The 20,766-nt window shown below is 44.0% G+C and overlaps 1 protein-coding gene across 7 annotated transcripts in view; it reads left to right on the top strand.

The window, feature by feature from the left end:
- Window positions 1-20,766, top strand: part of SASH1 (SAM and SH3 domain containing 1) — an 840,287-nt gene that overhangs the window by 752,670 nt on the left and 66,851 nt on the right. For all 7 annotated transcript variants that reach the window (XM_090041059.1, XM_090041065.1, XM_090041073.1 and 4 more), the window contains 4 exons: window positions 9,017-9,057; window positions 10,187-10,273; window positions 12,340-12,452; window positions 15,770-15,871. In XM_090041059.1, the coding sequence (XP_089897185.1) occupies window positions 9,017-9,057; window positions 10,187-10,273; window positions 12,340-12,452; window positions 15,770-15,871 (343 nt within the window). The remainder of the gene's footprint in view (window positions 1-9,016; window positions 9,058-10,186; window positions 10,274-12,339; window positions 12,453-15,769; window positions 15,872-20,766) is intronic.

Here is a 20,766-nt window from a genome sequence, read left to right on the forward strand (position 1 = left end):
CAGTGGTTCCTGAACTGTACTTCTGAAACCCTCTGCCAACCAAGGAAATGAAGATCTATTGTATTTGCCCAAATCCAAGACAACTTCAAATTTAAGATGACCCCTCCCTAATAATTTATTATAATAAGTTTGTTGGGATTTTCTGTGCATAGAATGTAATTAGTGGAAAGTCATCTTAAATTTGCAGCCACCCCCAAGACTGCTGTGATGGGGAAAGCAGTAGCTCTTTACCTGCTGCCCCTTTTCCCCCTGCTCACCACAAGCCCCCCTGCTGCTTGCCCTTCCAAGTCTGTGCCTGCCCCTGCTTGCCTGTCTCTCCTATCCCCTGCTGTCCTTTGCCCCTGCCCTGCAGCCTGCCTCCTACCCTTCCCCCCCCAGTGCCTGCTTCCCCCACTCCCTGCCTACCTCCCCACCTTACCTTCTGCTGGAGCTCTGTTGCTTCTTCAGCAGCAGCGGCAGCCCCAGCCCAGTCCAGCCGGTGAAAAGTGGTAGCAGCTCCTGGCTGGGCCGTGTTGGAGCTGAAGGGACCAGAGCTGGAGTAGGAGGTAATTGGGGAGCAGCAAGGGAGCAGGGAAGGCAGGGGGTGGGGGAACAGGTATAGACTACAAGCTCAACCCCACGACCTGCAGTCTCCTCTACACTCCCCCAGCCATGAGCCCCCTCCCCTGCCAAATAAACCATCCCTGAGCCAAAGTCAAAACTGAGCTGCTACCTGCCTCAGACCAGCACTTGAATCCAGGAGGATGCTTTTCCCCTCCATACTGATTGGGGGTGAAAGAGAACCTCATCTTGGATTTGAGTAAATACAGTAGCATGCTAATGTTATGATTCCTGTGCCTGTATCTGTCTGGTTACAGGGCAACAGATTTTAAGTGTTCTCTGCCCATTGAACTTCTAGACCTTAATCCCAGTTCAGACTGAGGGAGCAGTTGGATAAAGAACAACCTGACCTGGAATGCACAGAGCATTCGTGTGCCCTGCGTGCTGCACGCTGTGACATTGTTGAGGGGCTTTACGTTCCAATGTGCAAGAGCCCCTGTGTCTTCAGCAGCTGTGCGCCTAACTCTCTGCTTCAGCTGTTCAGAAGCATAACAATCTTCGTTGTGCTCCATGCCTGTCTTAAACTGAACTTCTCACCATCTCAGATCCTAGGGGAGATCTCTGGCCAGTGGGATATGTTGTACCTACAGTACAATATATAGCTTGCATAGTTGCGAGTGCTGAGGCTGTTGTTGCAGTAGACTGTTGAATTTTAAGAGATTGTTGTATAGTTATGTCTGCACACTTTGTTCTCCCTTTGGGGGCAAACTGTGGATTAAATCCTTTGTGAAAAGATGAAGGTTTGTTGTTTGAAACCCAGCTGCCACCCGACCGTATAAAGTCAAAATTATTTTAGATTCTAACCCTCCAAAACAACCCAATGCTGGGAGAAAACTCACAGTTCAATGCTCTCTTGTTCAAAAGGATTTCCTACTTGAAGTAGCAGTCTTTTTTAAAAATGCTGTCTTTATGTACACTTAAGACTTAAACTCTGACCCCTGTAGGTCAATGGCCATAATATTAAGCACTGAACCTCCTAATGCTTTGCCATTGTAGCATCCAGACACCAGGTCAGGTTTCAAATACAGAAGGTTATTTAAATCAGTGCTCAAGGGCACATGACTATTGCTGAGGCTTAGATTCTGTCATAGTTGATTCTGGCAGCTTTTCACAGTGTCCAAATTAACTGTGGCAGATGACTATGAGCTCATCCATGATGAAACGGGAAAACTGGACTGATAGGGGACATGAGGCAGGAAGAGGGAAAAAACAGAAAAGTGAGTAGTGGATGAAAAAGGATGTCAAGGACTGCAGTTAATTAAGGACAGAATAAATTGCCACTCCCGAGTAAGTTAAAAATTGCAAGGACCATCAAAAAAAAGAGAAAAGAAAAGCAAACAGAAACTTTATCTCCCAAATTTCCACTGGATTTAAGATAAATTTCTTTATATGCTGTGCCTGCAAACAGACAAACAGAGTTGGTGAATGTGTATAAGGCCCCATATTCAGTTGAATCCAAATTATTCATGCTGCCTGCAAACAGCCTTTCTAGGAGAAGTAGGGCAGGAAACTCCCACAAAAACACTCACAAAAGGAGCGAAAGACCAGCCAAACACTGCCTGTGACACGTGACAAGAGAGACCAGTGTGCTTTTGAGCAGCTGGAAGAAGATTTCGGTCCTGGTAATTTTGTGTTAGGAGGCATGAAGGACTCTTCAAAAGAATGCCAAACTTGTGACAGCCAGTCAGCACAGCACATAAGGATCAGCGTGCCTCGTAAATATAGTGCATTCATCGGAGAAGGCCCTGCTCTGTGCTGTAGAAGAATTTTAGCAGATGATTACTGGCCTCTGCATGGATCCCTCTGTGCTTGCTCTTGCCACTTGCTGAACATGAAAGGCTGATAGCGCATCCCTTGCGGGTTGCCGTGCTTGGACTGCACTAGTGGAACCAACACGGCCGCTTTCACGTTGTCGGTGGTGGAAAAAAAAAGAAACAGTTCAGTGTTTGTTTCCACTGAGAAAGTTTTGACCTGCTTAAAGAGCCATCTCTATGGAAACATAATGAGAAGATAATTGAATGGAACCTCTTTGCCTTGCATCTCTTTCTCACACTGATGCCAGCAAGGTCAGAACCTTGCAGACATGTTCCCCTTCAGGTTCATGCAAATTTGATAAGAATACTAAAGGCCTATTTTCCCCACTCTGCCAGCCCCTGGTAGATAAATTATCTTGTATTCAGTCAGTAACATTTATAGGTCTGTCTGTTTTCACGCTAATTATGTGACTGGGCCTTATATAATGTATACAGATAACCAAGTGGCCTTCCAAGAGCCAGCAAAAGCTTTTGTATTTGTTTATTCACCACTCCAAAAGCAAATAATATTTGTAGGATCAAAATGACATTCCACACCATTCACATCCAATAAGTTGTAACTAGCCATTCAGAAGGAATGAGAGCCAGTATCAGTTTATTGAGGATCATAACAGTAGCGGTTTCATTTTTGGACTGCACTTTACACCTGTGGATTTTATACCCTACGACTGAGATGTGGCCATGTTTTAAAGCACATCTGCATTTATAATACGTAACGGGAAAATAAAAGCCAATTGAAATGGCCTCATTCCCTGCTCTGGTGTTTATGTTTTGTTTTGAGAATGATAGGCTTTCTAAAGCCAACAGGCACATTCATAAAAGCAGCACATGGTGCCATTTGTTTCCCTTTCCAAGTCTGTAATATATCAGCTCAGAGCTATTTTTGTATCTCAGGGCACATTGGACTCTGTGTCTTATAAAATCAGACCTTGTATATGCAAGATGAGCCCCAGTGCTTTCCTAGCTGAGACCAGAATTATCACATGCTTAATAGGGAAAGCTAGTCTAGTCTAACTTGTTTGATACAGCTTTTGCTAAGAGCCTGTTTTATAACTGTGTGCTTTGTTCTGTTGGCCTGTATTGAGTACATGTGTAGTGATCTTTGGCCTCAGAGTGTCCTGGACATGCAAGAAATTATGGGAGTAAGAAACAGGTCATGTAGCACAGGCATTGCCAATTGCTGCAAATTCATGGAAAATTAAGTCCCAGAAGTCTTTGATACAGCTGTTTTTGCCATCATATTGTATAAAAACTAATGCACCCAAGCTTGCAGCTGCATTGGAGCACATTGTCTTTCTAAAGCAGGCATATACTAAACAGGATCTTTGGATCCCTAAAGTAACCTTCATATTTAGAAATCTGTCATGACACAGTTTTTACTTCTTGTTTTTAGTTCTTGTTTCTAGGTCTCAGAATTACAAGCACAAGCCTAGGCATGTAATTGAAACTGTGAGGTTCAGTAATAAAGTTTTGGACACTTTAAAAGTCACATCCTACTTATGCTGAGTGGATAGGAAAGTACTTCTCTTCCTGTGCTATACATGGCCATATATCATGGGTTTTTTTCCTTCTCTTCTGAACCTATATTCCTAGATTTCTTCAGTTCTATGCTATGACAGAGTGCATTTCATGTGGAAGCCTTCTAATGAAGTTGTACATCAGACTACAACAAAAATGAAAGCCTCTACAGTGGAGTAATGGCATTTGGCTCCCTTTCAGACCTGCAGTGCTGAAATTTCTGCCAAGTGTCACTGCATCATTAACTTTCAGTACAAGTTATCAGTCTATGAATGGAAGAACACAAATCACTTTCAGTGCACGTTCACAGAGGAGCTGCAGATTTCACACAGTAAGGGAGGGTAATGGGCAAATTGAACATAAAGCAACTCAGAGGTACCATGGAATCTTTTGCCAGACATCTCAGAAGTAAAACACTTGACTGATTTCACCATGGATTTTAAAACATCAAAGTTGTCTGGAAGACCTTGGAGGCAAGTGCCTTGTCTTATCAGAACTTGCGTGCTAGATTTTTGTCAGCTTTTCTATCTTTTGAGACCAGCTGTTAGCATTTTCAAAGTCAGGCCAGGAATGTGAAACTTCATAATTAGAGAATGCATGAAATGACAATTGGAATTTGCATTCTGTGGCAAAAAGTTCATTTACTTTGTAAATCAGAGTTACAAAGTATTTGGTGGCCTGCTTCCTGTGAACAACCCCTCCACCAACACCATGTCTACCACGGGAGCCTACAAATGTTGCTTCTGCTCCTCTGTGGAAGGCAAAAATAAATGGGTTGATGGTCTGAGGCCATTTCTTAGGGATGTGAGGCCAGTTCCACATCACAGACATTACCACCACATCTAATATATTGTTACATCCCTGTTGACAAGTCTGGCAAGAAGAAAAGGACTAAAATGGTACTGAACTCTGAACAAGCCTCTTGTTATAAGAAGCTGCCTCTCCAGTTCAAAAAGTAAGAAATTTTTGGTGGTATCTTCTATTGGACTGATTTTATCATTGGGAGAGTTGTTGAACAAGCTTTCAGGCACAGGTTCAAGGCCTACGTGTACTGGTGAGGTAGTGTTCCTATGATAAATAGGCTTCATTTTCCTGGGCTTTCAATTTGGCACCCTTTATAAGACCCAAAATAGCTTAAAATAGGTAAAATAATCACGTTTGCTTTCAGGGAAAGTCCGGGCAAGAGGGCATAAAGTTAATAGAATTAATTCTTTAGTTTTTGAGGGCCGAAAGCCAAGTTACATTATTGTCTTCTGTCACAGGATCAAGGAGATGTCCTGTGACTAATGGAGGGTTAAGGAGCTGCCAATCACCAGAGGCAGCTCAGGTGCTGGTTGCTGCAGCCACCAGATTGGTCAGGTGACCAGAAGGGGGCAGGGCCGGGCCTTTATAAACTGCCCAGGCCTGAGCCAGATAGCAGTTCCCTTCTGGTGGCCGCAGGAGCTCTGTGGCAGAGCTGAGCAGCCTGGGTTGGTGGTTCCAGCCTTACCGTGCTGGCTGGCTGCGATGATGCTGGGGACAAGGACACCCTAAAGGGAGGTAGGGTTGCAAGCCCTAGAGGGGCTTGGAGTTTACGTTATGAGCAAAGAAGCTCTATATTGTTTATGTTGTAGCCAGGTGGCTCGGGTTTCAGTTGTAGTTACCCTGGAGGACTGGGTGAGGCTGTAGGGGTGAGAGGAGGCCTCACGGGGACTCCCCAGCAGCTTGGGGGTTCCCGGTGTCCAGTAGGGGCACAGTGGGCACAGCACAAGGAGTGCCAGAAAGGCGCTCGCTGAGTGGGGGTTGTAGCCCCAGCCGCGAGAGGCGCGGCAGAGGCCCCAGAGTGGGGCAGCGGGCGCGAGAGGCGCGGCAGAGGCCCCAGAGTGGGGCAGCGGACGCGAGAGGTGCGGCACAGGCCCCAGGGTGGGGCAGGTTCTGATTATTAGGAACCCGGTAACATGGGGACTAAAAAGGACCCTTGAGGGGTTCCTCAGTATTGGGGACCCCGAAGGGCCTAAAGGGCCAGGTAAGGCTTTGGCCGCCTGAGCCTAAGTGGACCTCAGAAACTGACATTACCCAGTAGGGTCGGAGAGGCCAGGTAAGGCTCTGGCCGCCTGAGCCCAATCCAGTATCCACCAGTATTCGGACATTACCCAGTAGGGTCGGAGAGGCCAGGTAAGGCTCCGGCCGCCTGAGCCCAATCCGGTATCCACCAATATTCGGACAGTAGAGTGACTAGCAAGGGTTTAGGAAGACGGCCCAGGCAGCGTGATAGCCTCGGGAAGTTTGGTGACTGGCGTCGGGGCGTGGTGAGCCCCAGGGGCGCCAGGGGGTGGACAAACCCGGGGTTGCCGGAGAGGGGCACCAGGGTGGGACGAGCCCAAGGAGTGCCAGCGGGGGCCGGTCGGAGGACAAGGACAGAATAAACGTGCAGGAACAACTGCAAGGCTTGGGGCGTGCTAAAGGGGAGGTTTGGAGGCACACATAGCCCTTAAGGCAAGGGGTGCACAGAGGTACCCCATACGGAGTAGGGGCAGGGACATCCACACTGTTCACCGGGGGGATAAAGGCAGCCTCCCATCTGTACCTATTTATCATCAAAGTCGTGGCGGGCGAGAATCCGAGGGTGCTGAGTCCACCTTACATGACGGAAGGGGGCGCTAGGGAGTACACAGCCGCTCCTAGGCCCCATTCCCTCACATCTTCATACAAAGGTCCATGTACTTCTTACCTGGTGTCATTCATTCCTTTCTCCCATTTAGGAAATGCTACTGCTCTGATTATCTTAGAACTGCAGGGTGAAATCCTAGCCCTATTTAAGTCTATAGGAGTTTGGGCACTGACTTCACCACAAAAGCTGTCAGAACTGAGAACTTTCCTCCCGTGCTTCTTACTCAGCTTCTTCATGAGAACCAAGAGTTTGGCAGCAAAGGCTGTGAACCACCTAGGTCATTAATTTTCTCCTTATAAGCCATCCTTTCCAAGTGTAAACTTCATCAGCCAGGAGATTAGCAAATGCCTCCTTGCACCTGGTGCAGTCCAAATCTGGAATTTGGTTGTATCAGTTCATTTGCTGCTTGTGCCGTATTAAATTTCTGATCAGACTGAAGTAGAAAGGAGATGGCATTTCACAGCTTTGCTGTGCCAGCCTCTGTTTGCCTGAATGAATTACTAAATCAAAACTAAACTTCACACTGTCTCATTTCCCGGTTAATGATGTCTTTGCAAATTGATGAGCTTGTTTTTCATGCTTATAAAATGTTGGCCAGTAATTGCTTGCATCTTTTACACTGTGAACTGGTCCAAAATAAAAAGTTCTTCTTTTAAAGGTTTTCTGAATGGATCAAAAATTCTTCATTGCCCTCTTCTGGGAGCTGAAGAAAATGCAGAAGAGCCTAGGGAATATTAGCAAGAAAACAAAAAAACTCTTATGAAATAATCAGCCTATGCTACATGTTCAGTGCAAAATTTAAAGACTGTTTTATCTGTTTTATGAAATCTGTTGTAGTTTAAACTGTGCTTGTTTTAATTTCATATAGGTTCAACATAAACCTTGTGCAACCACATAATATAGAGCAATACGCACACAGCAATAATAGTAATCAGGACCCGTATTTGGACCCTGAGCTAAAGTTGACTGAAGCCAGTAGAAATATTGGATAGACAGAAATTTTTCTGTGAGAACTTCAGAGAACGTTACAGAATTTCATGATTACCATTAGCCCAAATACATAGGAACTGGTGACTTGCTCAAGTTCGTGCAGTGAGCCATGAGCGATGACGAGTAAGGCCCTGTACTGCAGGGGAGATGAGTGAGCTTAAAAACTGAGCAAATAAGATTTAGCATATTTTCTTGCATATAACCCACACCATTTCCCCCCAAACCAGATGGGAAAAATTGGGGTGCACATGATAGGTGAGAAAAAGTGCTCCCAACGGATCTGAATTTGGGAGTGTGGGAGGAGGGGTCTAGTGGTGGCATCATTAATTGCAATGGCACCAGGAACCAAGGCAGTTAATGTGCCACAGCTCTTTCCCTTCCCTTCCCCTAGCACCAAATTTTCAGTCCTATGGGGAGCCCCTCTCCCTGTGTGCTGAATTGGGCCAGCTGTCTGACCTGGCACGTGGTTCTGGAGCCAGTATGAGGTCACAGACTCCACTTAGATCTCAGGACTGGGCTGGCACACAACCCCAGTACTCAGCACGCTAGATCCGGCCCTGCCACATGGTGTCAGTGCCAGCATGTTGGACTGGGCTCTGCCCTGCAGTCCCACAGTCACTATGGTGGATTGGGCCCTGGCACACAGTCCCCAGCTGCAGAGACCCCAGACCTCTGGTACTTTTCAAACCTGTGGACCCTTACTCTATAGTAAGACTTTTTTTCCCATTCTTGGGGTCTTCCAAAAATAGGGTGTGTGTTCTATTTGGGGACCTCTTATATGCGAGAAAATATGGTATTTAACACATGGCTGATTTTTTTTTTTTAAATATTATTATTTTATTTTATTAATAACAGCATGTTCTGTTAGCTTTGCAGTAAGGAAGCATCACAGCATGTGGATGGGAATCAGAAGAACAGGCTCATGTGCTCTGCTTTTCCACAGACATTCTGCATAGCCTTGGCCAAGCCTTGGTTTGCCTCTCTATGGAGAGAGTGAAATAATTGCTGTCTCTCTCACAGTAGGATCCCGAGGGTTTGATTGATGAATATTTACAAACCTCTTTTTGCACCCTGGACACAAGGTGCTGTAAAAGTGCAAAACATTTTTCTATTGTCAGCTAAACAAAATAACTGAATAAATACATGTCTGTGTTATGGTTTCTAAAACCAAATGCTACTTTTTTAGACGGACAAAGTAGGAAGCAAGGGGTAATATGTAGTCTTTTTAATGTCCGTGTTCTCTGGTCAGTCATAAGAAGTTTTTTTCAGAACTTTCAGAGAGGAACTTGGTTTATTGTGACTGGTTTATCTACTGTCTGGAGCTTACAAGACAAGAAAAGGAAGAAAAAAGATTTGCTGATGCATTTGTTTGAAACCCCAATTTACTGTACAGTTCTTATGCAATGTGAAAAGTCAGTAAGTTGTTTTCTGTTTTCCATTCTAGACTCTCCATTCATAAATCAAGTTCTGAAGATGGCTCTGTAGGTCAGTATATTTCATTGTATTTGCTACTTCTGTTTTATCCACAGATAAAATATATTTAATTTCTCCCCCTTGGGAAGGGGGATGGACCCGATGATCTTACGAGGTCCCTTCCAGCCCTAATGTCTATGAAATTTATGAAATAGTTAAGTTTTGTTTTTTCAAGGGTACAAGTATTGGAAGGGATGAGTATCCCCAGCCTCACTAAAGCTGGGTTGGGGGTGGGATTGATGGGACTTTTACATCCTTTAAAATTAAGTGATGCATCTCTAGGTGTCTGCTTTGTCCACTTGTGCAGCAGAGGCCTGAATGGCAGAATATTGTTGCTCTCTATCTATTGCTTCCTCAAAACTACCTCTCATGGTGAATAACTCACTACTATATTTCAAATCATTTGGCATCACTTACCAGGCTCTCTCCCTATTTTATTAAACTGTTTATGGTATTTTGAGAGGCTATATTTATATGTCAAAGAGATGATTTTCAGTGTCTTTTCACGCCTTTTACCTGCTATAATAAGCTTCAGCTATTTTAATAAAATCCCCGGGGGACTTCTGGAGGGTGAGGGCATTGTTTTTGCTTTTGATCTGTTTAGGGTCACCCTTCCTCTCTCCTTTCCTTCTCCCCAATTTCATCTGAGTTAACTAACAAATGAACTCATGGTGGGGAACATAGTTATAGTTGATGGACTCATAGAATTTCTTATGCAGATTAGGAAAAAGAATATGAAGAAATTAATAGTTCTCATCTGACTTGGGATTTTAATCTAAATAATTGTGGCTCATCAAAATGGAATAAAAAAAACACTCTAAAAGCATAGGAATGCTTGGTGTTAACAATTAAATGTCAAAATTCATGCAAAACTTCCTATGTTTATAATTCAAAAAATGCCTCTTACTGGCTTATCTCAATCAGCCATGCCATCTGTGATTAACACATTATAAAGCATGTGTGTTTATTTTGGTTAGTGCTAAGTATAGTTATTTCATTTTCTTAAAGAGAAAATAAGAGAGAGAACCAATTTGGGGATTTTTTTTTCCTTGGTAAATGTATGCTGAAGAAGTTTTTAAGGAAACATTTAAATTTTCTTGTTAACATTCCTTATCTGTACTTTTTGTCCTGTTCCATATAGGGAAAGCAGACTGGAAGAAGAAAAATAAGTATTTTTGGCAGAATTTCCGAAAGAACCAGAAAGGAATAATGAGACAGACTTCAAAAGGTAAAGCCTTTAAGGGGACAGTGTCCTATCAGTGAATGAGTCTCCGTAACTGTAAAATCTAAGAAACAAGTATAACAAAATGAAAATAAAATGAATATTGGTAGCATGGCAAATATATCTAAGCAACTGGATAAGCAGCAGATGACATATTTAATTCTTTGTGACTTAAATTGTATCAGAATGAGGATTCATAAGTTGTTAAGACTGCAATACTGGAGACCTACCTATTCTCATTGAAGACAATGGGAAATGAGGGAACTCCATTAGTGGATGATGCATGTTCAGATTCTTTGCACCAGTGGTGTTCAACCTGCAGACCATAAAGCGGGTGTGAATGGTCTGTCACCTAATAAAGTGTCCCTGTCTAACCTCACCAACATGTCAGCATGGCTCCTGCTGGAGCTCTTTTTGAGCAACTGCTACTGAGCTGTTTTGAGCAATGAGTTCAGTGGTAGGGAAAAGAAGAGAAGAGAGAGTGGCTCTGGCCAGAGCCTGTGTGTACACAACTGGTGAGTGTAGATGCCAAGCTCTTTTTCTCTGTAGCCCTTGGGCCATTTCTGATTTTAAAGTTTGGTCACACATGAAGAAAAACAAGGTTGAGAACTACTGCTCTACGTTGCTTTGAAAACCATTGTGAATCTCTGGTGAATAGGTAAAGACATGCCTTTCCATATATACATGGACATATATATTCAATTTGATTCTTTTTTACTGGGTCAGAACTCATTTGAGAGTGAGGATTTTTTTTTTAAAGCTAGGCTGTGGTTCTGTATAGTCTTCATGTTGCAGTTCACAATTAAAGGCTCAGACTGTTGCCACCATTGCACATAGCTACCTATTAGGGCTGTGCGAAGCTTCGGGTGCTGATTCAGTTTGGAGGAGATTTGGCCCAATTCAGCAGCCAAATCTCTGAATCCAAATCGAATCAGGAGACCAATAAAAGGTCCCAAGTCAGTCCACACAATGTTACATGCGTTACTGCTCAGTAACTAATCAGGCATAAATTTGATATCTGCATCATGCAGGTACCAAATTGACACCTGCGTTGGTGTAAATCACCATAGTTACTGTGCAGTACAGGCATGCACGTGTAGACGCGTGTCCGTACTGCACAGTCCACAGTCCACACACAGCATTAATGCACCTTAATGCCTGCAAATGTAGATGCCAGCCTATTTCCATTTACTGAACAGTAAATTTAATGAGATGTAAATATATGTGTAGATGTGCCCACTGTGTTGCAATTTACATCGTGCAGTTTGTGCACAGTTATCTGACCCCTCTGGAAAGCACCTGCCAAAAATCCATTCAGATGAGCTGAATACTGTCAGATAAATGAAACAGCAGGATCTCATGAGGAGTGATATAGGCCAACATATAGAACATAATGCAAAACCGTACCAAACTTAATGGTACAGATGCTAAATACAGTAAACTTAAAAGATCGGTTTGTTATACAGTACCACGAGCTACAAGATACTGAATCAAACTGTTAAGAGTAGAGCGATACAGTACTGTATTAAATAAAGCTTAAAGGAGAACAATATATAATCCCAACAGTTGAAAGTTACAGCACTATATGAAACTTAAGAATAGAGATACAGTGCTGTATTAAATAAAGCTTAAAAAGAGAGCAGTTTGTTACACAATAGCAGGAGTTATGAGTTACTCAAGTAAGGTTGCCCTGGGATCATCAAGGATTTGGATGACCAAGGATGTGCTGTAGTTGCTTTCTACGTATTGTGCCCTCTTGCTTTCAGTGCCCAAATCCAGTTGCCTGTTGTTGGCAGGAAGCCATAATTTTGATAGCTGGGGAAAATAGTTATATTTCCCTTGTGCAGAAAAAATGAGAACCTGCATTTAGACTCTTTGCCCTGATGCAGTAACCATCAAGAGGCTGTGACAAGAACCTTTTTCCCCTTCCCAGACCTACCTGTGGCACATAGGCCCACGGGAACCACCTTCTGGAGCTGAAGCAGTATTGAGAGAGTGTCATTTCCATACCCTTTCCTGTCAGTGCTGTGTCCTTTTTTTAATGCTTTTCATCTCTTCCTTTTGTCCTCCAGGAGAGGATGTTGGTTACGTGGCCAGTGAGATCACGATGAGTGATGAAGAACGGATCCAGCTGATGATGATGGTCAAAGAGAAGATGATCACCATTGAGGAAGCCCTTGCTAGGGTATGAAATGCAAATAGTTACCCATCTTTTATTACCTCCTCACTCTGAAGAGTATGTCCTGTAGCCTGTATATCGTACGTTGACCTGGAATGGGGCTTTTCAGATCACTGTACTATTACTCAAAGAGCAAAGCAGTAGTCCATGGTATCTCTGAGTGTGATAGGAGTATGCAAATGACTTCTTGTTCTGGCAGTGCTGGCTCTGTAGTAAAGGCTGATTTTATATTTTCAACCAAAACCCCACTTTTACATTGTCCAGTAAACAAGTATTCCTTTGGGTACAAAATTTCTTATGCCTTCAAGCATGACAAATATGTAGTCCTGAATGAGAATTGGTGCCTTAGCCAGGTTTGGAAGAGTATTAGGCCTGGCAACATCAGTTGTAATGCTAAGAATGTGCAGTGCAGCAAAGTCCACAGACTTTAGAAAAAATGCACTAGGACATTAGATGAAATAAAATGATGGGTACAAAATGGGGCTGGAAGGGACCTCAATAGATGAGCTAGATCCCCTGTTCAAGGCAAGAGCATCACTGTCTGAACCAGTCTGACACCTTCAAAGGTTTGCGTGTTTACGTTTAGACTTGGCTGTCTTGCTGTGGCATTCCAAAACAATCCTGTGTAACAGCTGAAGAAGGTATGAGCCCCTTGCTATAAAATGTAAAAGAAATCACATGATTGAGTCCTCATTCTTGTCTTACCCTCCATTATACCCACTCATTGAGTAGTATCAAACTTAAGGTATGAACAAGCATTACATTCATAGTTGGAGAAATGCTGCTCTCTCAATAGAAACTGGGAGTGTACAGGCATTGACACAGTTTCTCCCACAGGAAACATGTCATATCTGGAAGAAAAAGTCTCCCCTTTCAATGAGGAAAGTCTCTCCTGCTCAAGGGTTTCTCATGCAAGAATGAATACATATACTCTTCCTCACTGTTTGATGCTTGCTGTAGACTAGGAGTCAAACAGCAGGACTATGCTGCCTTGTGTGTTCCCAGGACTGGAGTCACGCTGCCTTAGGGAAGGTGCATTTCTCTTGTTCCACTCCTCCTGAGGACTGGGAGGGCTCAAGCAGCAGCTGCCTTTCATACCTAACCCAGACTGGTGGTGATCCGAGTCTAGAGAAGGCATAGGAAGCATGGGACACGAGGTGGCTGCAGACTGAAACACCTGTTTAGTCCCTCTCTTGGAAAGATTTCTGACACTGCAAATTTCCCAGGAATTTGCAACACTAGAAATGAACACCTATCCACACTCTTTGATTGGAGAAACAATGTAGTGTCTTTTATTTGTGTATAAAAGCAGGTGTACATTGTGGGTTTGTATGAATAATAATATAGCCTATTCAGCATTGTATACAATTATAATAGCTTATTGTTTTATCACATAGAAATGGAGATGAGTAAATGTGTCAGTGCATCCTGAAGTAATTATATTCTTGGCATCACTCAGAAAGTTTTTTCTGTCCGTGACAGAGCAGTACGACATATTTTGGTGTAGAATTTTGCATTGTCTTTTCCCAATTAGTTCTCTTGTCTAGATACCGAGTTAGTCCTGTCTTTATTAACACCAGGTAAAATTAAGCCCATTTAGGCCACCACTGCAGTTATCTGCTTTAATATCTTTCTAGGATCAGTTGCTCATAAAAGAATAATCCATTTGTGTGACATTTCCTCACCTTCAGAGTTTTGGTTAACTTCAGGTTTTGCAGCTTCTGTTTATTATTCCAAGAATGCTTTTCCTTTTTACTGCTTTCATACTGTTTATGGCCGAGATGAAATTTGATTGCCAGCCTCAATTTTCAGCGGTTTAAAACGTTCTAAAACAATTCACTGTTAGGCTGGTATTTCCTGCTTGTTCTTAGCCGTAAGATGCTGTTTTTGCTTTAAATTTCAAGGAAATCTATTCACTCCTTGTGGAGACTTGCAGTTTTTGGAGAAGTGCAGGCAGCTGCATTTCTTCACAAAGCGTAGTGGCTGACATGAGTATTTCTGTGTAATTTTTAAAAGATAAGAAACCCCAAGTAATTTAAATGAATAATAGTGTGTTAGTGCAGCAATAAGTCTGAAATTTTACTTGTGCAAGAGCCAAGAAGTTCAGTTTTAAGGTTTTTTGCATCAGTCTTATGCAAGTGGTCACACGATATACAGTATAAGAAGCTGAGATCATAGGAAAGCACTGAATTTACTGATAAAATGACATTCAAATTCTGTATCTCTACATACAGTTTCTTACAGTAGAATGTCATAAAAGCAAAAGTTCCAGTTTTTATATTAAGTATTTTGCTGATAGTTCAGTCTCTAAAGTGCTATACTGAATCATATAATGAAAGCACATGGTTAGTTTTAAGGTTACTGTGGGAACTTTAATCTGTTTCTCAACTTTTGTGCAATTAAAATCTTACCCATTATGTTTAATAATACTATTTAATTTTATGCTAACAATACAATTCCATTATACAATTCAAATGCATGTAGTTGTACTGTTTCCCTATAGTGGTACAAATTACCACCAACAAAATGTATTTCAGTGATATGTGTTACCCTTAGTAACTATAAGACTCGATCCTAATCCCATCAGAGTTAAAGACAGTGTTTTCATGGATATCTGGGCCTTATCCAAAGCTTTAAATTTGGAATTGAAAACAGTTAGAGATCTACCTTTTTAGACCTTGGTCTGGCTTGCCAAATTGTTACGCATTTCTGTTGTATCTACAAATCCCCTGCTTGATCACACAAATGTTTATTGAAGAATGCAGTTTCCCAGTTTAAATATATATATATTCTCAGTGCAGTAAACAGAAGTAAAATTTTGGTCATCCACTTCTGTGTCCTCCTTGATAATTTGGCCCCCTAGGACTTGATTTTCTTTCTATATATTAAAATTGAAAAATGTAAAATAGAATCTTTGGTTTTGAATATAAAAGAGCTGATCCTCAGCCTCCCATCTAAAGGTTGTTTTCTTTGCGCTACATATTCTTAGTCAAGGTATTCTTTGCAATTTCTCTTGCAAAGTATCCCTCTGAAAAGGGGATATATAATTTGCAACGTGTGAGTCTCAGTTCACCAAAGTGTTTTCAGATTGTTTCCTTTTTGTTATTTTTGTGTGTTGTCATCAGAAGTATTTTTAAGTCTAAGTTTTTAAATCTCAAGAAGAGGAAATAGAAGGATACGCACTGCAGAAATTTTTTTTCTTGCTCTCGATTGTGTGAACAGAAACTGGAGATATTTGCTGTATGGACTGCTGATATGTGGGTTTATGGAGATCTCATAGTTTAGCATATATCAGATAACATTTTTTTTTTTTTTTTTTTCAGCTGAAGGAATATGAAGCCCAGCACAGGCAATCAAGCACTGTAGATTCTGCAGACTGGCCTGACAGTTCTTATCCAACATTTGATGGGTCTTCTAATTGCAATGTAAGTGCCTTTCTCTAGGATATAGCTTCCTGACAATTTAATACTGCCAGAGTTTCTGTTGATCTTTAACTGAAATGTTTTCCTCAATGGCAGCCCAAATGCTGCTACTTCCTAGCCCTCAGGGAGTCTGCAGCAGTGATGGAAAATCCTCAGGGTTCATTGTTTTGAGCAAGCTTTGAATACAATACTCCTTTTTTTTCATTACTGAATAACTCAATACATAAAATACCCAACTGCTAAAAATGTATAGAAAAGATGTTCTGAATATTTTGGAGCAACCATAGCACTTTGCCAGACTCAAGTCCAGCTCCTCAGCAGATAGAAAGCAGCAAGACTCTGCAGGTTCTGAAGAGCTTGCTCATTTCCACTAACTAAAGATCTGGCTAGGACTTGAATGCCTGCTGCTCCCAAGTCAAACCGTTCCAACCCTCCATTTGCTAACAATCAGTCCAGAAAGTTTGCAGTTTATGCCAAACCAATAAACAAGGAGCTTTCTTCCCTGTTTTTTTGGGGGTTTTTTTGTTTTTTTTTACATCTGAGCTTTGCAGATTCTAATGCATTTCCTTGCTTTTATGGATGCTGGATAGTCTTTGTATCACATGAGACTGAGTCAATTAATTTTTCCTTCCAAATATCTTTTATTTTTATTAAGTTGTTTATTCCCTTCCATTTTACTAATTGAAAGTTCATAGATAAATCTTACAGCCAAACAAATTTGGCTGTCAGACCCAGACACTTTGTAGCCTGCATAATTAAATCATAGGCCCTCGAGTCCATTTATATTTTTTTACCACAAATGGAATCTCTTACTAAACACAGTGGGAGGTTAGCTTCTCATTGCTGAGTGAAGAAAGAAAAGCTATGTCATGTTACTTGGGGATTTAAAGTATTTGGTAGCAGGGAAAGATTAGCCTTTGAGCGTTCTTGAAAATAGAATTTGCTCATCTTCAAGTAAATGGGAACTGAGAGTGGCTGATAATTTCGGGTGCTCCTCCTGACATCTAGCTGGAGGACAAACTTCTCCGTTTTGCTGGTAGACCTTCCTTTCTTCCAAGGCATTTTCTAATCCAGCTGTCTTTCCCTCCTTTGTGCTTGCAGAATGAGTATGTGTGCTGTAAGTGTATTTCCATCCTCCCTTTCCTTCTTTATACCCAGTTACACCACTTTGTTCAGTCACTGCTCCAAAAGAAGAGTTATTAACAGTCAGCCTTGCTTTATGCCACCCAAAAGAGTCTCAGATGTGACCATTTATAATAGTAAATATGAATTAGATTAGCTGCCTCCCTGTCCCTGGACAGTGTGGTACTCAAAGAAAGAAAGACCATATGTTTAAATGGCTCTTTTGGGTCCCTTATCCACAGGTTTCAAAATATAAGCTTCCTACAACACACCTTTTAGGCTTATGACCCAACAAATTACAATTACAGTGCTCTCGTAACAAAGTCTGGGCTATTTCCTGCTGAGGTGCGTGACTATCAGATATGGTATCTGCAACTGAGACGTCTGCAGGAGCAGGGAGGAGTGGTTGTGAAGTGTCTGCTGCCCCAGGACAGCAGGGCAAGTGGCAGCTGTGAGTGTGGAAGGAGGAGCGGGGCAGGACTTAACTGAGCGGGACTTGACTGAGGGTCAGTGCTGAGAACACTGCTGCTGCTACAAGAGGATTCTTACCTGCTCTGGGGACTGTAAAAAGTCCCCAGAGGTTCCCACCACATGGTCTGCCTGAAGAGTGGAAGGGGAAAGGCAGGGATGCTGTGAGGAGAGATGTAAACACTTCTGTTGTATGGGTTGCTGCTCCCACCACTCCTCTTTGCCAAATCTACTCAAGGGCAAACCTTTGAGGATAGAGTTTGGGGCCAGTGTTTCCCTCTCCTGCTCCCCACTCCCTCATTAACTAGCACCTTTTCCTTAAACTTGGTTTCCCCGGATGTCTCTATTCAGAGGTCAGACTGGTGTAGCTTCTCTCTGCTTTTCTAGTAACCATCTTCCTGCTAAATTATTTGTGGGGCCCCTGTAGCCAGTTTCAAAGTGGCTGTCCAGATTTTTGCCCCCCTCTCATAATTTTATTTCAAATGGATTCTGCTGGCAATCTATTTACCCTGAAGTGAGAAACAAAAGAGACTCATTAATTGGGCTTCACCTAGAGTAGGGCTGTCTGACTCTCAGCCTATGACAAATGCCCACCGCCTTGCATATTGCTCCAGGTGTTGCTGCTGCTAGGGTCTCTGAGCTCCCCCTTATTCTTCCAACTTCTGCTTCCTACCCCTGCTCCTGCCCTGTCCCTGGATTGGGGCAACACTGCTTAGGGGGGCTTTGAGGCTTCATGCAGTGTGTAGCAATACAAGAGGGACTTCTGCATTGTGTGTTGCCCGAGGGGCCCATGTGGCCTGCAGCTCCCAGCTGCTCAGAAGTTGGAGAGCCCCAAACAAGAGCTGGGCCACCATGCTCCTGGGCTAAAAAGATCCTGGGACAAAATGAGGCAAAAGGAAGGGGTTGTAATCAGAGGCAGGGGTGTAAGAGACTTCAGGTGAGTTAAACCAAGTGGAGAAACCCCAAAGTGAAAACTGCCCCAAGTGCCTATCCGTGGGGATCAGGCCCAAAAGCCTGCTCCTGATATCTTCAAAGAGAGGTCTGGGTAGAGAAGTTGCCTAGCATGCTAAAAGTGTCTGGTTTGAGATCTGCAGGCAAGTCTGTCTACAGGGAAAGCATGGACAAGACCAGTGACTGCTTTACTAATGGGCCGCTGTTTCAACATAGCCCAGAGGCTGGCCACCTTTTGACAGATATAAGGCTCTGGGCTGTTCAGGCCACTTGCATCCAATGTCTGTTCATGCTGATAAGGTTTATGATTGGGACCCTGATGAAATGGCAGTTAAAGTGGATGGACTGAACCAAACCCACCAAACTCATTTCATGGATGCCATCAAGGAAGGGGATTTCCTAATACAGGAACCTTGTTGTTTAAATAAAAGCCCACTTTTCTCCCAGCTTTTTATGACAGGAATAAAACCTCAGGAAATTATTTTTAATATGAGTCACTCAAACTGGAATTCCTGGTTTTCATTAAAACTCTTTGGGCTGTGGCTCTAAAGATTTTGTAATCCCTTTTTGCTTTAGTCATAGCCAAAGTGTTACGAAGCAGTTTTTAATGGACATCATGAACTTGAAGTTCTCATTTCCATCCAAACATTTGATACGCACTATTGCTACATATGCAGCATGAAATTAGTGAAGGGGAACGAAATTAAAGAAGGCTATCATTTTTCTCCCTGTTTTCTGTCTCTTTGCTTTGCAGTCAGAGCTTTGCACCTAGCCGGCATTGGTGCTTGGCAGTGATCGTTTCGCTATGTTGCTCCCATGCATGGCTTTGAAGATGCTCATGTGTATGCACCTCTTTACACCCCTACACGAGCACAGCCAATACTAGTACACAGAAAACAGCTGCCCTTAACCAGTATAAGGCCAAAAAAGTATCTGGGTTGTTGTGAGGGAGTGGGGCCTAGGAGTAGCCGTGAACTCCCTAGCGCCCCCTACCGTCACGTTAGGGTGGACTCAGCACCCTCAGAATCTCGCCCGCCACGACTTTGCTGTTTAATAGGTTAAATGGGAGGCTGCCTTTGTTCCCCTAGTGAATGGTAAGTGTGTTCTTGCCCCTACTCCAAATGGGGCGCCTCTGTGCACCCCTCCCTTAAGGGGTATGTGTGCCTCCAGACCTCCCCTTTAGCATGCCCCAAGCCTCGCAGCTGTTCCGTGGGACGTTGTACAGTCCCCTGCCCCTCAGGTGCTCTCTCCCTGGCACCCTGGGCTCGTCGCCCGCCTGGGCCAGGCTCCTACCTACCTGCCTGTTACCAGCGCCCCGGGCCTGTCTCTCCCCTGTCCGGCTCCTACCGGCACCCCTGGGCCTGGCTCGTCGCCGCCGCCCCGTTACCGGCGCCCCTCTGGGGCCTATACCGTGCCTCTCGCTCTTGGGGCTCAGGTGGCTGTAGCCGTGCCTGGCCCCCTTGACCCTTTCTTGGGTCTTTGCCAAAACTACCGGGTTGGGCTCAGGTGGCCGGAGCCTTACCTGGCCTCCCCGACCCTACTGGGTCTTTATCAATCAGAGCCCGCCCCACTCTGGGGCCTGTGCCGCGCCTCTCGCGCCCGCCGCCCCACTCTGGGGCCTGTGCCACGCCTCTCGCGCCCGCCGCCCCACTCTGGGGCCTGTGCCGCGCCTCTCGCGGCTGGGGCTACAACCCTCACTCAGCGAGCACCCTTCTGGCACTCTTTTGCTGTGCCCGCTGTGGCACTGTGCCCGTAATGGGCACTGGGAACCCCCAAGGCGCTGGGGAGCTCCCGTGAGGCCTCCTCACTCCCCTACAGCCTCACCCGGTCCTCCGGAATAACTATAACCAAGACGCCAGCCATCTGGCTTCAACATAAAACACAGAGCCTCCTGCTCATAACATAAACACTGAGCACCCCCCCCGCCAGGGCCTCCAACCATACCTCTCATCGAGGTGCTCTCCTCCCCGGCATCATCACAGCCAGTCAGCACCACAATGCTGCCACTACCAATTCAGGCCACTCAGCTCAGCCACAGAGCTCAAGCTCCTACGGCTGCCAGAAGGGAACTGCTCGTAAGGCTCCGGCCTGGGCTGTTTATAAAGGCCCACCCCTGCCCCCTTCTGGCCACCTGACCCACCTGGTTGCCCTGGCAACCGGCACCTGAGCTGCCCAATTGATTGGCAGCTCAGTTCCTTTTGCTTCCAATGCACAGGACACCTTGGTGCTCCTGTGACAGTTGTAACCTGGGGATGGAGGCACTGTTTACCTAACCCCAGGGTATCATGGATGGTGCCATAGTGTTCAGGGTCCCCAAGGTACCCCCTACCTGTAAGTTCAGGAGCAAACACGACAAC

The sequence above is a fragment of the Crocodylus siamensis genome, chromosome 1 (assembly GCF_052110815.1).
Source record: "Crocodylus siamensis isolate JL-2025a chromosome 1, ASM5211081v1, whole genome shotgun sequence".
Classification (NCBI taxonomy): domain Eukaryota; kingdom Metazoa; phylum Chordata; order Crocodylia; family Crocodylidae; genus Crocodylus; species Crocodylus siamensis.